Source organism: Myotis yumanensis, unplaced genomic scaffold, assembly GCF_028538775.1.
Source record: "Myotis yumanensis isolate MYYU_CA2020_CCGP unplaced genomic scaffold, mMyoYum1.0.hap1 SCAF_16, whole genome shotgun sequence".
NCBI classification, from domain to species: Eukaryota; Metazoa; Chordata; class Mammalia; order Chiroptera; family Vespertilionidae; genus Myotis; species Myotis yumanensis.
Window position 1 is genome coordinate 34,234,657 of NW_027223767.1, and position 13,551 is coordinate 34,248,207.

At 38.6% G+C, this 13,551-nt stretch overlaps 1 protein-coding gene across 10 annotated transcripts in view; it reads left to right on the top strand.

The window, feature by feature from the left end:
- TANC2 (tetratricopeptide repeat, ankyrin repeat and coiled-coil containing 2) overlaps nt 1-13,551 on the top strand; it is a 265,295-nt gene that overhangs the window by 207,194 nt on the left and 44,550 nt on the right. For all 10 annotated transcript variants that reach the window (XM_070395132.1, XM_070395133.1, XM_070395134.1 and 7 more), the window contains one exon: nt 1,308-1,915. In XM_070395132.1, coding sequence (XP_070251233.1) covers nt 1,308-1,915 — 608 coding nt within the window. The remainder of the gene's footprint in view (nt 1-1,307; nt 1,916-13,551) is intronic.

The following is a 13,551-nucleotide window of genomic DNA, read 5'->3' on the forward strand; positions in this document are numbered from 1 at the left end:
AACTATGGAACCAAAACTGTCTTAGGGAATGAGTGGCTGGATAAAAGAATGGAGACCTGAGCCCGGGAGGACTGAGAAATGAAGAAGGAACCAGCAAAAAGTCCTGGGTAGGAGTTGCCAGTGTGCTAAGAGGAAAGTTAAGGGAACATGCTATAGGGTAGCAAGCTGCAGAAGTGACTCAGGGAGAAAGGTGTGACCCCCTGTGTCAAATACTGCTGCGGAGAGATTGAGGAAGATGAAAACTGCAGCTTGATTATTGGATTTGGCAAGGTGACAATTACTGATAACCTTAACCATTTCAGTCAGGTGATGGTGTGGAAACCTTATTGCAACAAATGGAGGAGAGAATGGAAAAGGAAGAATTAGATACAGTACATAGAGAAAACTTTTATGTGAAATTTTACTAAAAAATGCGAACTGAGCCCTAACCGGTTTGGCTCAGTGGATAGAGCGTCGGCCTGCGGACTGAAGGGTCCCAGGTTCAATCCCGGTCAAGGGCATGTACCTTGGTTGTGGGCATATCCCCAGTAGGGGGGGGGTGCAGGAGGCAGCTGATCGATGTTTCTCTCTCATTGATGCTTTTAACTCTCTATTCCTATCCCTTCCTCTCTGTAAAAAATAAAAATATTTTTTTTAAATGGGAACTGAGATATAGCTGAGGGGAGGAATTATGGGGTCTGTGTGATCCAATAGTAGAGAAGAAATTGATGGCAGGAAAGAGAGTGGTTACTTATAGGAGCAAAGTCTGTAATCAGATGACAAAAGATAAAATCCAAAATATGAGTCACCACAAAGCCCTATCACCTCTCCCCAATATATTGTCCAAGCTAATCACCAAGGCACCACACTTTCTACTATTAGAAATATTCCTTTGGGCTAAGGCATCTTCAAAAGGTCTGTATTAAAATGCATCATTTTATTTGGAAGATTGGAAAGCCACATTTTTATATGGCGTTGAGTCCTTGTGCATTTCTTACTTTGACATTATGCCATAGTTTACACTGAGGAGGAAAAAAAGTTATATGGTACTCCATTTTCTGTTTATTTTAAAGTGTTATTTAGAATATTGACCATTAAATCACTCCTAAAGTATCCTTTATGAAGAACCATAAAATTATCTTAAGTCTCAATATTAGGAAGAATGTTCCTCCTGTGCAACTAATTTGTTTTAATCTATGCATACTAATACTTGATTATGTTTTCTTTAGCCACTCAGAAGTTCAAAATAATTTTTTAACCCCATAGTTTATCATAAGAATTAGGGGAAACTGAAGGTCTTTCTGTCTATCTCTCTCCATCTGTTTTAGGAAATTACCAAGCTGCTGCCTTTCCATAGGATTTTTTTGGATCGACTAGAAGAGAATGAAGCCATAGACCAGGACCTGCAGGCTTACATCCTGCACCGGATACACAGCAGCTCAGAAATCCAGAATAACATTTCACTTAATGGCAAAATGGACAATACTACATTTGGCAAACTCAGTTCTCATCTCAAGACCCTCAGTCAAGGGTCCTATTTATACCTGAAACTCACATTTGACCTCATAGAGAAAGGCTATCTAGTGTTAAAGAGCTCTAGCTACAAAGTAGTTCCTGTTTCGCTCTCTGAGGTTTATTTGCTCCAGTGCAATATGAAGTTCCCAACCCAGTCTTCCTTCGACCGGGTGATGCCTCTCCTGAATGTGGCAGTGGCCTCTCTCCACCCACTGACTGATGAACATATCTTCCAGGCCATCAATGCCGGTAGCATTGAAGGCACACTGGAATGGGAGGACTTTCAGCAGAGAATGGAGAACCTCTCCATGTTTCTAATCAAACGCAGAGATATGACTCGTATGTTTGTACATCCTTCTTTTCGAGAATGGCTTATCTGGAGAGAAGAAGGAGAGAAAACCAAATTTCTCTGTGATCCCAGGTAAGCCATAGATCTGTAATAAGCAATTCTGAACCTATTTTGTTTTTACTGCAGGGAGCATGGGTATTGAAAGCAATGAGAAGTGTTCTCCATTGAACATTTCACATAAAGGAAATATCTCTGTTTCTTCTCAAGACAAGGCTATAGTGAGATTAACAAATTTATTTTCTCACATTGTTATTTCCTTGAGATTCAAAATCTGCATAGATATGCAGAATGCTCCTGTACATTCCTGTATTTTTCCTAAATAATATTCTGGGTTCTTACTGGTGATCCCAGGCTATAATTAATTTTGCCATTTAACAGACTTCTTCAGTGTTCTTCAGATATGAAGAAAGAATTGATATATTATCCATCTCTTTGACTTAGAGCAGAATCGCTTTAAAATTGCGATTGCCCTTTTAAAAGCCATACCATTGTTAAAAGTCACCAATGATTAATCTCATTAAAGCCCAGCCAGTACTAAAATTTACACTGGAAAATTGAATCTTAAATCTCATAGCTGAAAAAGACTGGTGACCAACTAAAGAGATCATTTGGTTTAGCCACTTTACCTTTAGATAAATAAGGTGCCATTATTCCCATCTATAATAATAAAAGCATAATATGCTAATTAGACCGGACAGCCAAACAACCTTCCAGACGAAGCTGCAGCAGCAGGGGCCGAGGCAGAGGCTGTTAGGGGTGATCAGGCAGGCAGGCAGAGGGGTTAGGGTAATCAGGCAATCAGGCAGGCGAGCGGTTAGGAGCCAGCGGTCCTGGATCCCCCGAGGGGTCCTGGATTGCGAGAGGGTGCAGGCCGGGCTGAGGGACGCCACCCCTCCCACCCCCGTGCACAAATTTATTAAAACTCTAGTTTTACTATAAAAGGCCTTAAAAATTCTGAATCACTTGTCAAACATCAAGTTAATAGGTGCGAGAAAGGAGGAGGGTCTAGAAGAGGGGTGGCAAATACATGGTATGTACCACCACTCCCATCTTTCAGCCATGGCAGACAGCACTGATTCACCCCAGCATTCTTTCCTGATGGACTTGACCCTGACTTAAAAATCTTCCTCAGCTCAACAAACCAGACTACATATGAAACTGTTTCCCATTCTCTTGGGTAGAACTAGATCTCTATCTTCCTAGGGGTGTGTTCTTTCTACTTCTCCACATTACCTTTTTTCAAAGAATTATTCCTTTAATTAAGTTGGTGTTTTCAAAAGCAGGTCTACTCCTGATTTCCTGGAAACAAAGAAGACACCAACAACATAGGTGGCAAATGCAGAGTTTATTCTGGCTCAAAAAGATAGGCCAAATTTGACTGAGGTTTTATTACTCTCTTGGCATGTTCGTCACCCGGCCTTATTAGAGACAACTGCTTGTGGGCATGCTGCTCAGCCCACTTCAGGCTGATTCATTAGAAAATTAGTTCCAGGCTCTGATGATGATATCAAGCCAGACAGTAGATTTCCTGGTATTTACTCTCAAAGGGAAACTTAAACAAACTAGTGGAAAGAACATGAACTTTTGAGTCAGATTACCTGCTTAGAAATCTCACCTCTTCTAGGAACTGTGACCTTTGGAAAGTTACATGTTTCTGATATAGTTTTCTTATTTACATAAAAGGGATAATAAGTCCTAAAGTTGTTGAGAATTAAGTGAGATGTAGTAAGTATAATGCCTAGACTAGTACACAGTACATACAGAGTGTTTAGGAAATGTCCTTTTTCCCTCCTTCTCTTTGCAGTAATGGACCCTTCAGGTCCACTTTAACTCAATCTTAAGATTAATTGGATAGGTAGCAACAGTCTTCTGCTATTAGCATTTTGGGGCACAAGATTTAAACAAACAAACAAAAATTGTATGATATTCCCAAGAGGATTTTATTATAAATCCCACGAGTACTGCTGAGTACTGCTACTGATGCTTAACACATAAGAGTTGGCAACCACATATTTAAGAAAAAGAGACCAATCTAGAATTGGTCTCTTTGACTTATAAACACTTTGAAATCAGTTTCCAGAGAAACTTTGCTAGTTGATCTGCTCTTTCATTCTGAAACATCTCAGAGGATTGAAAGCTGAGGTTCACAGTAGCCAGACTACCACAGAATTAGCAGTGTCCTTACAACAAATGAAACCTTCAAGGGCTCCCAAAGGACAAAAGGTGGTATTTATGTAGCCATATCATGGTTTTACAGTCTTACCTTCTCAACATTGTTTATTAACTAGGAGCATTTCAGCAACAGGCTGATACACTGAGACAAGAAGAGCAAACACTTCTAACTTCAAATGCTGTGTATAGGCACACCTGAGAGATATTGCAGGCTCGGTTTCAGACCACCACAATAAAGCAAGTCATAATCTTTCTGTTGGTGAAGGGTCTTTCCTTTAATTTGTTAAAAAAAAAAAAACAACGCAGCATCAGTGGAGCTCAATAACATGAAACACAATAAAACGAGGTGTACCTGTAGTCTGTTGCCTGGTGATTGAATAACGCTCGGGGCTGCTGAGGGATCATCATATATCACTTAATGGCAGAGAATAAAATAGTAGGACCAAGAGTTATCATAAAAGCTTCCTTACATTTCATTTCAGTTGGAATTCAGTCTTCCACCCAGCACTGTCTGGCACCAGCTTTGTTACTAAAGTATTGATCTCAGAGTTTGAGGCCCTCTGGGTCAATGAGATGGAAATTCACTAAGAATTTAATGCTATTGGCAAAGCCCAAGGTGGCCTTTCAAGGAAACTGGCTGTAATTGTTTTCCATTTCAGGCAAGTCTGATTAGTCGGGCTCTCTCCAAACAGGGTTTGTCTTTGTGACCTTCTGCTTCTACTTCCTGTACATATTTCCCTCTCTGTTCTCTACCTTCTTTCCAGTTTCTCTCTATAGCATCTAATGTATCTCAGTAGATTAGGGGAGACCAACTTGATGCCTCTAAAATTACACTAGATAGGCCAGTGCCTAACATACATATCTCTGTGTAAGGAGAACTTTCAGAAGCAAGGGACCATCTCTGTCTCCTAGTCCATTTTCCTGGACTTTCAGCACTCACTTGTTCACCCTGAACTTGTTGACCTTATTAGGGCATTAGACACAGATAAGAATATTCTACTGAAGCCAAAAGTAGTTGATTTCATCAGAAATAGGCCACCCAGGAAGCTACTTCTGCTAAACTGAAGAGTCAGTAATCTGAGGATGGTGCTGGAAAGAGGAAATAGCAGAGGCAGAAATCAGTGTTGCAGTTGAGACAGTTTTCTTCATTTTAAGTATCAGACTTTCTATTGTTCCACAACCAGGGCAGAGAATTGATGGCCCAGAGAAATGACCTAATGTTGCATAGACATACAACTGTCACAGAGAGAGATGAGTTAAAGATGTCTTTTCTTGGCTTGTTAACAAGATGTAGGGTATTTGTATGTGTGTGTTTACCAAACTAAGTAAAGTAGCACTCAAAAATCTTTTATTCAAAACTTGTAAGATTTTGGATTTGCTTTCTACATAAAAGTATACCCTTTGAATCCCTTACAAACCTGAGACCACCACATTATTCTGTTTTTTATTTCCCACTATTCATCACTGTCATACTCTATCATACTCTGAAATTAATCTGTCCTATAATTTTATTCCCTTAAGCACTGAGATATCAGATTAACTCACTAATCTAATAAACTAATCTCTGCTATTATGCTAATAAGAGGGAAGTAGAAAACCCATTTGAAGCAACTTACGCATTTTAAGTAAGGCTTTTGAGAGAAGTCACCAGCCTTATGCCTAACCTATTAGTGACTTTGCTAGGTGAAATTTTAGGCTGATAAAGTAGACAGTTGGGACCTCCAGCCTAGTGGTGCTATATAGTTTTTAAAACAGTGGTTCTCAACCTTCCTAATGCCGCGACCCTTTAATACAGTTTCTCATGTTGCGGTGACCCCCAATTTCATTGTTACAAATTGAACATAATTAAAGCATAGTGATTAATCACAAAAGCAATATGTAATTATGTATGTGTTTTCTGATGGTCTTAGGCAACCCCTGTGAAAGGGTCTCGACCCACAGGTTTTAAAATTTAAAGCCTTGTGGTGCTGCTTAATATTTCTCCATAGCTTTAGGCTATCCCTGAATGAATCCCCACTCTATGTTTCTGTTTCCTTTTCTCACTATCTCTATTTTCATAGTATCTGGACTCACCTTCCCTAGGAACAGCTTGCAAATCAACATATATGTATAAATGGGAATATATATGTAAGATTTTAATACAGAGATTAGAAGACTCAGCCGCCTTATTTTCTTTTTAATTCTCAGTTGCCTTATTTTTAACTGTTTGAATAAAACACATAAAGCTTGTTGTGAACATTTTTTAATGAGTACTGAGCTGCTACAACCTGAGATTGTGATTTAGAAGCCTAATTTGGGGGTGTCCTGATTTCCTCAAACTAAGAGAAACAACTTTTATGGTGAGTGAGAAAAGGAAAAGGCTACACAAATCCTGTTTATACCTATGAGGATAGTTGAGTACTTACTTGATTCTTTGTGAACAGAGTTGATATATTAAGTGGTCTATTGAGATTTTTTTTCCAATTATTTGGGCCCTGTTAGTCAGTGAATTATACATTGGAGACCTGGTGCTCCAGATGCATGCCACAAAGCAGAGTGTCAGAGAAGAAGCAGCTTATCTAAGGAAAAAAGAGGGCAGTCTTCCTATAAAGGAAAATTCACTGTGCCAGGACCTGGACAGTCTGGCTTTTTGTAGAATGCGTAGGTCTGAAATGACCACAAACTGGTGAATTACAGGGTTATGGTGATTTTGTTCATTTTAATCCAAACACGAGCCTCCAGACCAGATGACATTTAACCTTCCCCCGACTGAAGCGCAAACCCTCAAGTTAGGTCATGGGTTCCGCTTTCTAAAAGCATTAGGAAAGAATTCAGCAAAGTGATGGGTCATGGGGAGAAAAAAAGAACTCCAGGAACTAAATCAACCCTTAGGAGGTTTGAAAGAGTTAAAGCAAAGAGAAGGGAAGTATACCAAACATCCCTTACTAACACTTACCCATTAGTAGATGATCTTAGCTGCTGAAAATATTAACTGTCTGATCTCTGTACTGGATTTAGATCTGCTTCATTTCTAATTCTTTTCTACCACTAAGGGGAAATCACTATTCTCGTGTCATTATTTGGATGTGTGATTTCCAATAGAGATTTCATTAATCTGTAATATTATTGGGGATTTGTCTAATTTAACAATAAATATTTTTTCTTATTATCTATGTTTCTAACTCCCTATTGGCATCAAGAGTAAATTTGAGACTCATATTTGAAGTGTTACTCTAGTGACCATAGCTGTGGTTTTATGATATAATGCAAGGGGAAAATTACATTAAATCTAATGTATATATGCACGAATGTTCTTCTACTTTACAAATTTTTCTCATGGGACCTACATCTATTAGTCAGATAGGCAGATGTTCCCACCTTTAAAACTCTCATATCTTTGAAGATGGGCAGCAATAACATTTTTTTTTTCCTTTTTCAAACCCAAAATTAAATTTGGAAAAAGCTGGTTATCAGAATTCTTCTCCAACACATTTAAAACTGAGAATTACTTATTCTTATTATCAAAGAAACTCATGTGAAGTTTGCTAATTAATAAGTATACAGAGAAATAATTCTGCTTATAAGATGGAGAAAGAACATCATTTTAAGACTTGCAGGCATGTAAGAGAGTGAACTAATAAAAACACAGAAAGAACTTGTACTCTCCTATATTGGTTGATTTTGCTACAAGAAAGTGATAGAGCTTATATGTTTAAAAATATATTTAAGTGGATATGGACATAGTTATATATGTATACAAGGTGGGACAAAAGTAGGCTTAAAATTGTGGGTGTGTGAAACCCAGAGTTTATTCTTGTATAATTATTTATTTATTGTATTATTTTCCATACAAACAACTATAAACCTACTTTTGCCCCACCGTGTGTGTGTGTGTGTGTGTGTGTGTGTGTGTGTTTATAGCAAATACTGGTTAAAACAACTTCACCTAAAAATCTGAAAATGGGGAGAAGTAGAGCAGGTGGTTAAGGGAAATTTTTGGTACAGTAGCACCCAACCCCCTTATCCACATGGGATGTGTTCCAAGACCCCCAATGGATGCTTGAAACTGAATAGTAACCAAACCCTATACAAACTATGTTTTTTTCCTATACATACACACCTATAATAAAATTTAACTTATAAATTAGGCAAAGTAAGAGATTAACAACAACAATAATAAAATAGAATAATTATAGCAATATACTACAATAAAAATTATGTGAGAGAGAGTGTGTGTATTTTTTTTGTGTGTGATAACCAATATGGCTACTAAGTGACTAACAAGCAGGTAATGTACACAATATAGATACTATGGACCATGGAATTATTTACTTGTTGGGCAGGATAGAGCTAGAGGGCATGAGATTTCATCATGCTACTCAGAACAGCATGCAATTTAAACTTATGAATTATTTATTTCTGGAATTTTCCATTTAATATTTTCAGAATGGTTGACCACGGTTAACTAAAACCAGGAAAGGTAAAAACCCTGTATAAGAGGGGGCTTCTGTACTGAAAGTTAAGAAATAGAGGCTAATTTGTCCTGTTAATGAGTCTCTGAAGCAACACTGGCTGAATGAAAAGATGGGAACTCCACTGGATTTCCTAGGTTGTCAAACTAAGATTAATGGCACAGTAATCAGAAGGAGTATCGCCAGCTTAATGGGATATGACAGCACACTGTCTTTTTTGTGAGTAGAGCAACTTACTCTGCTGTCTCTACAGTCTTTCAAAAGCAGATAGATCTCCACATTTGGTAAAATCAACTCTAATAGTGTTCTATTCTCTCTACATGGCTGTGACATGTATTCACTGTAGCATATCTAGTTGGTGCTACCACCCAAATTTTACTTTTAAGTATCCACTTATTTCCATCTCTACTTACCACAGTGGTTCTCAACCTTGGCTGCGCATTAGAATCGCCTGGGAATCTTTTTAAAATCCTGATTTCTGGGCCTCATCCTCCGGAAATTCTGTTTCTTGTTACTAATGTTGTGGCCCCACCCCATAACAAAGAAACAGAATTTCCAGAGGATGAGGCCCAGAAATCAAGATTTTAAAAAGATTCCCAAGTGATTCTAATGTGCAGCCAAGGTTGATAACCACTGACTTACCACACCCTAGGCTCTCACGTGAACTACTTTAGTCTCCTAATTGGTCTCCCCTTCAATCCATTTCACCAGAAGCCAAAGTGATTTTTAAAAATGCAAATCAGACCATGTAACCTCTTCCTGAAATCCTTCAATGGTTTTTTGTTGTGATTATAATAAAATTAAAGACAGATTTTTCAAAGCCCTGTATTACAAAGATAGCTTCTGCCAATCTCTCTAAATTGAGCTAGTTTATATACAATTTCCTGGTCATAAACAGTCATCTGCCAATTCCTTGAACTTGCTGAACTCCTTCCCACCTCTAGGCCTTTGCACTTAACAATTCCCTCCATCTGGAGCTCACTTTCCCTGGCTCATCACATGGCAAGATCTCATGCCTCCTTTAGATCTCGGCTTAATGCCACCTCTTCAGAGAGACTTCCGCTTGTCACCATATCTAAGTAAGTTTCTCCTGGTTTTCTTTATCATAGCAACCTTTTTTACTTTCTACACTTATCCCAATCTATTATTAATTTACTGTATATGAATACTCCTTTCTTGTTTACTCTCCCCTCTAGAATGTCAGTGAGCTCAAGTGAGAACAAGAACCTTTTTTATCATGCTCACCTTGGTGTTCCTAATGATTAATAGAGTGCCTGGCACACAGTGAGCACTCAGTAAATACTTTTTTAATAATGAGTTAGTGAACAAAAGAATGGTGAGTGGTACTAACACTAAGCTTGCAACTGAAAATATTTGAGAAACTCCTCTCACAGTTCAAAAGACAGTGTCTTTTGTTCACTCGGTGACCATGTGTCAGGAATAAGCAAAGACAGGCATTTCAACAAGCATTCAGTGAACATTTATTGTGTAATATAGTCAAGGTTCTGTGTTAAGCACTGAAGGAGATACAAATATGAATAAGATAGATCTGTCTACCAGGACTTACAGCTTAGTGGTTTTAACAGACACATTTATAACTATAATTCAAGGCAGAGCCCTGTACTAGTGGTATAAACAAAGAGCTAAGGAACATGGAGGAGTAAGAGCGACGTGATAAATCCTGTGCCTACTGCTGATGTTTCAAACGGCGACAGTTTGGTGAAGTCATAGCTCTTCTGCCTCGTGAAGCCCTGCCAACTGCTTAAAGACTCCATTGTCAGAGGAGAGGCATCCGTTTTCCTAAGGCCAGTGGTGCATTAATGAACCAAAGGGCAATCGGAAACTGAGGCAAAGTGGGAGAAAGCAGTAAATCTCTCCAAAGTCTATGTTTAAAAAGAATAATGCTGTTCTGCTCATTTCTACAAAGGTAGATCTTGGGCATACTTTACTTAGTCTGCTACATATAGTTCATCAGGCTCTTTAATTTCCACATTGAATAAGAAACAGTAAGACAAGCTGACTAGAAATGTATTTTGTATTTAGGATCCATAAGAAGGACATACCAAAGCAATTTCTAACTGATAAGCTAAAGAGAAAGGAAAGAAGTGTGGGTGTTACTTGCTGAGAATTGATAGCAGCAAGCAGACTGTAAGGCAGCAATCACCAAAGTTTAAGTGCAGGCAGAATTTTTTAAGTGAGAGGTGAAAAAGATCAGGATTGTCCATCTAGTCTCAATATTTGAGCCATAGTCACACTCATTTCACAGTTGAACAATGCCAACAGAGATGCCCACAAATTCAAGTCTGAGTTGGATAGTGAATTGGAAAGTGGACCTAGAAGTCCTCGTGTTGCTCTTCCTGGAACCCATCTGCTTAGCATTTATTCATTCATGAAATATTTGTTGAACTTCTATTCTACAAGGACTGTGCTATACTCTAGAGAAACTTAAGTGAGTAAGACATCCCCAGCATTAAAGCCTTGCCCTTTAAAGGGAGGTCAGGCACATAGCAGCCAACAATAGGGCAATAGTGCAAGTGTGAGATGCAAAGTGCCTTTGGGGAATTAAAAGAAGTTCTGATGGTCTGAAAGATTGATAGGAATGTGGCTAGGGAAAAAAGCCTTGAAAACCATATTTAAGACCTTAAGATTGTATTCTGTAGATAATAAGGAATCTCTAATTTTGAGGCAGAGGAGACAATGATCAGATAACCCTGATGATGTGAAAAATAGCTCTGACAAGTGGCATGTGGCCCTATTTGTCTGGGTGAGAAATGCCACGGCCTGTAATGTAAGAATAGAGAGCCAGGTATGCGTGGGAGAGACATTTTGGAGATACTCAACAGCACTTGGTGGGTGTGAGTGTGTAGAAGGTAAGGGTGGAGGGATCAAAAGTGACTTCAACACTTACCCTGAGCGGTGTAGCAGAGTTAAGCTACTGATGGACAGAGCATTCTGAATGGAGGAGGGGTCCTAGCATGAGCAACAGCAGGAGAAAGAACAGGCTATGGGGAGAAGGTGAGTTCTATGTTGGACATGTTTATAATGAATTACCTCCAAGAAAAGATGCACAAATATATTTAAACATGTGACTTTGAAAAATAGAAAAAGGGAAAACTCAGACACAGAATTATGGATTTTGGAGTTATCAGTGAATAACTGACAGTAGAAGCCATAGGACTAAATAAGATCACTTAAGAGTATAAAGCAGGAAGTTTAGAAGTATGATAACAATATATTTAATACTAAAATAAAGTGATGAACCAAATAATAATTTACAAGGGTAATATTAGAGTTAGAAGGAGAAACAAGAAACAGTAAGGTTGTGGAAGTCAAAGGAGATTTTTCTGGGCCAGGTCTGAAGCAATGAATGTAATTTCTGCCTGTATTCCATTATCCAGAACTCAGTCACATTACCCTCTTGAATGTGAATGCAAGGTCCCTGGCAAAGTAGCCACTTCACCACAGCTCTTGACTGTGCAAAGGAGCACAAATCTTTTGTAGGCAGCTACCTGTCTCTGCCCCATAATGCTGGTCTCACTGTGTCTCCCTAAGTCATTCTCCACATTTACCTCTATTACAGAGATTTTACAGCAGCAAACATTATTTCAGTCCAAATTATGAGATAAATAAGATAGGCTTTAGATTGCAAGCAGTTCTTTGCCAGCTGGCTGTGACTATATCACTTTATTACATCTGAGCACCACACACAGGAATATCAGAACACTTCAGTGTTATTTCTCTGAAACACCAAAGTGTTGTATATCAAGTTTGTCATTCCAAGAGCTAATGAAATCTGTGTGACTACACATTAGTGACTACGACTAGAACAATGGAGAAAACATCCATGCTAGAAATGTTTGATTCCATCTGTTAGCATGTTTCAGTGCTACAAATAGAAACTTTAAGGCTTGCTATCTCCCTGGGGGGGCTAAGTGAAAATCTATTAGAAAAACAAACATAGTGTCATTATATGTTTTGTATAAAACAAGTTATTCAGCTTCTCAACTGTTAAATGTGCGGTGGTGGGAAGGAGGGTGATTCTTGCTTTAGAAAAGGTTTTCTTCTTCTAAGAGACCTCATAACTCTCAACTTTCAAGGTCTAGGGAAGTAGGGTTGTCATGCAAGGGTAGCTCCTCACTGCCTTGTTGTAATCCACAGTTGTAATCCATATGGAGGGGCTAAAAATGAGAATGGAGATAGGATCTACCCTCTACTATTCTGGGTACTCCCTCTCTGCCTTTAGTCAGAGCACGTATATATCCAGGACAGGGGACCAGGGACAGTGCTGGGAAGAATCTTCAACTCTGACCTAAGGCTAGAGGGAGAAAATAGAAAGAAACAAAATCACAGGCTAAAAGAAAACTAATTAAGAGGCTACTGGTGATCTTAGAGAATAGTAAGACTAGAAGTCAAAAGGAAGTGAGTTCAGGAGTAAGAAACTGATAAGAAAAATACAAATAAATATAGACAAATGTAGTGTAACACATTCGGACCATAGGTTAGCCAGTGGCACCATATTTTATCAGAACAGTAAGGCACACATGGAAATGCCAGCATATATTGTAAATTGCTTTTACCCTTTGTGTCCTGAACACCGTAAGCTTTGAGTTCAATGAACTGATCAGAGTCATTCTCTTATGAGTAATGTAATTTGCTTATATCTAAAAAAAAAAAAAAAAAGAATTACATTGTCTCCTTCATCTTTCTCTTGGCCTATATTGCTTTTTGTTTCTCCTGTGTGCCTGATGAGCAACAACAAAGCAAGCTCTATTAGCTGAAATGCAAATGTCTTACCAGGATTTCTTAGTTATGGTAGTAAAATGAAGGCACTAGGGCAAAGTCAATTTTGTGTCTAACTAAAATTTCATTTTCTTGTCAGACATGAACTTTTTTCCCCCTTAATTCTGATAAGCCTGGATTTTCATTAGAATGCTTCAGGCATAGGTGGTGGATCAGAGGCCTGTATTCAGGAGTTCTAGTCACTATGTACAGCTATGGATAGTTATTTAAAGTAATAATTCTTGCCGAAACCGGTTTGGCTCAGTGGATGGAGCGTCGGCCTGCGGACTGAAGGGTCCCGGGTTC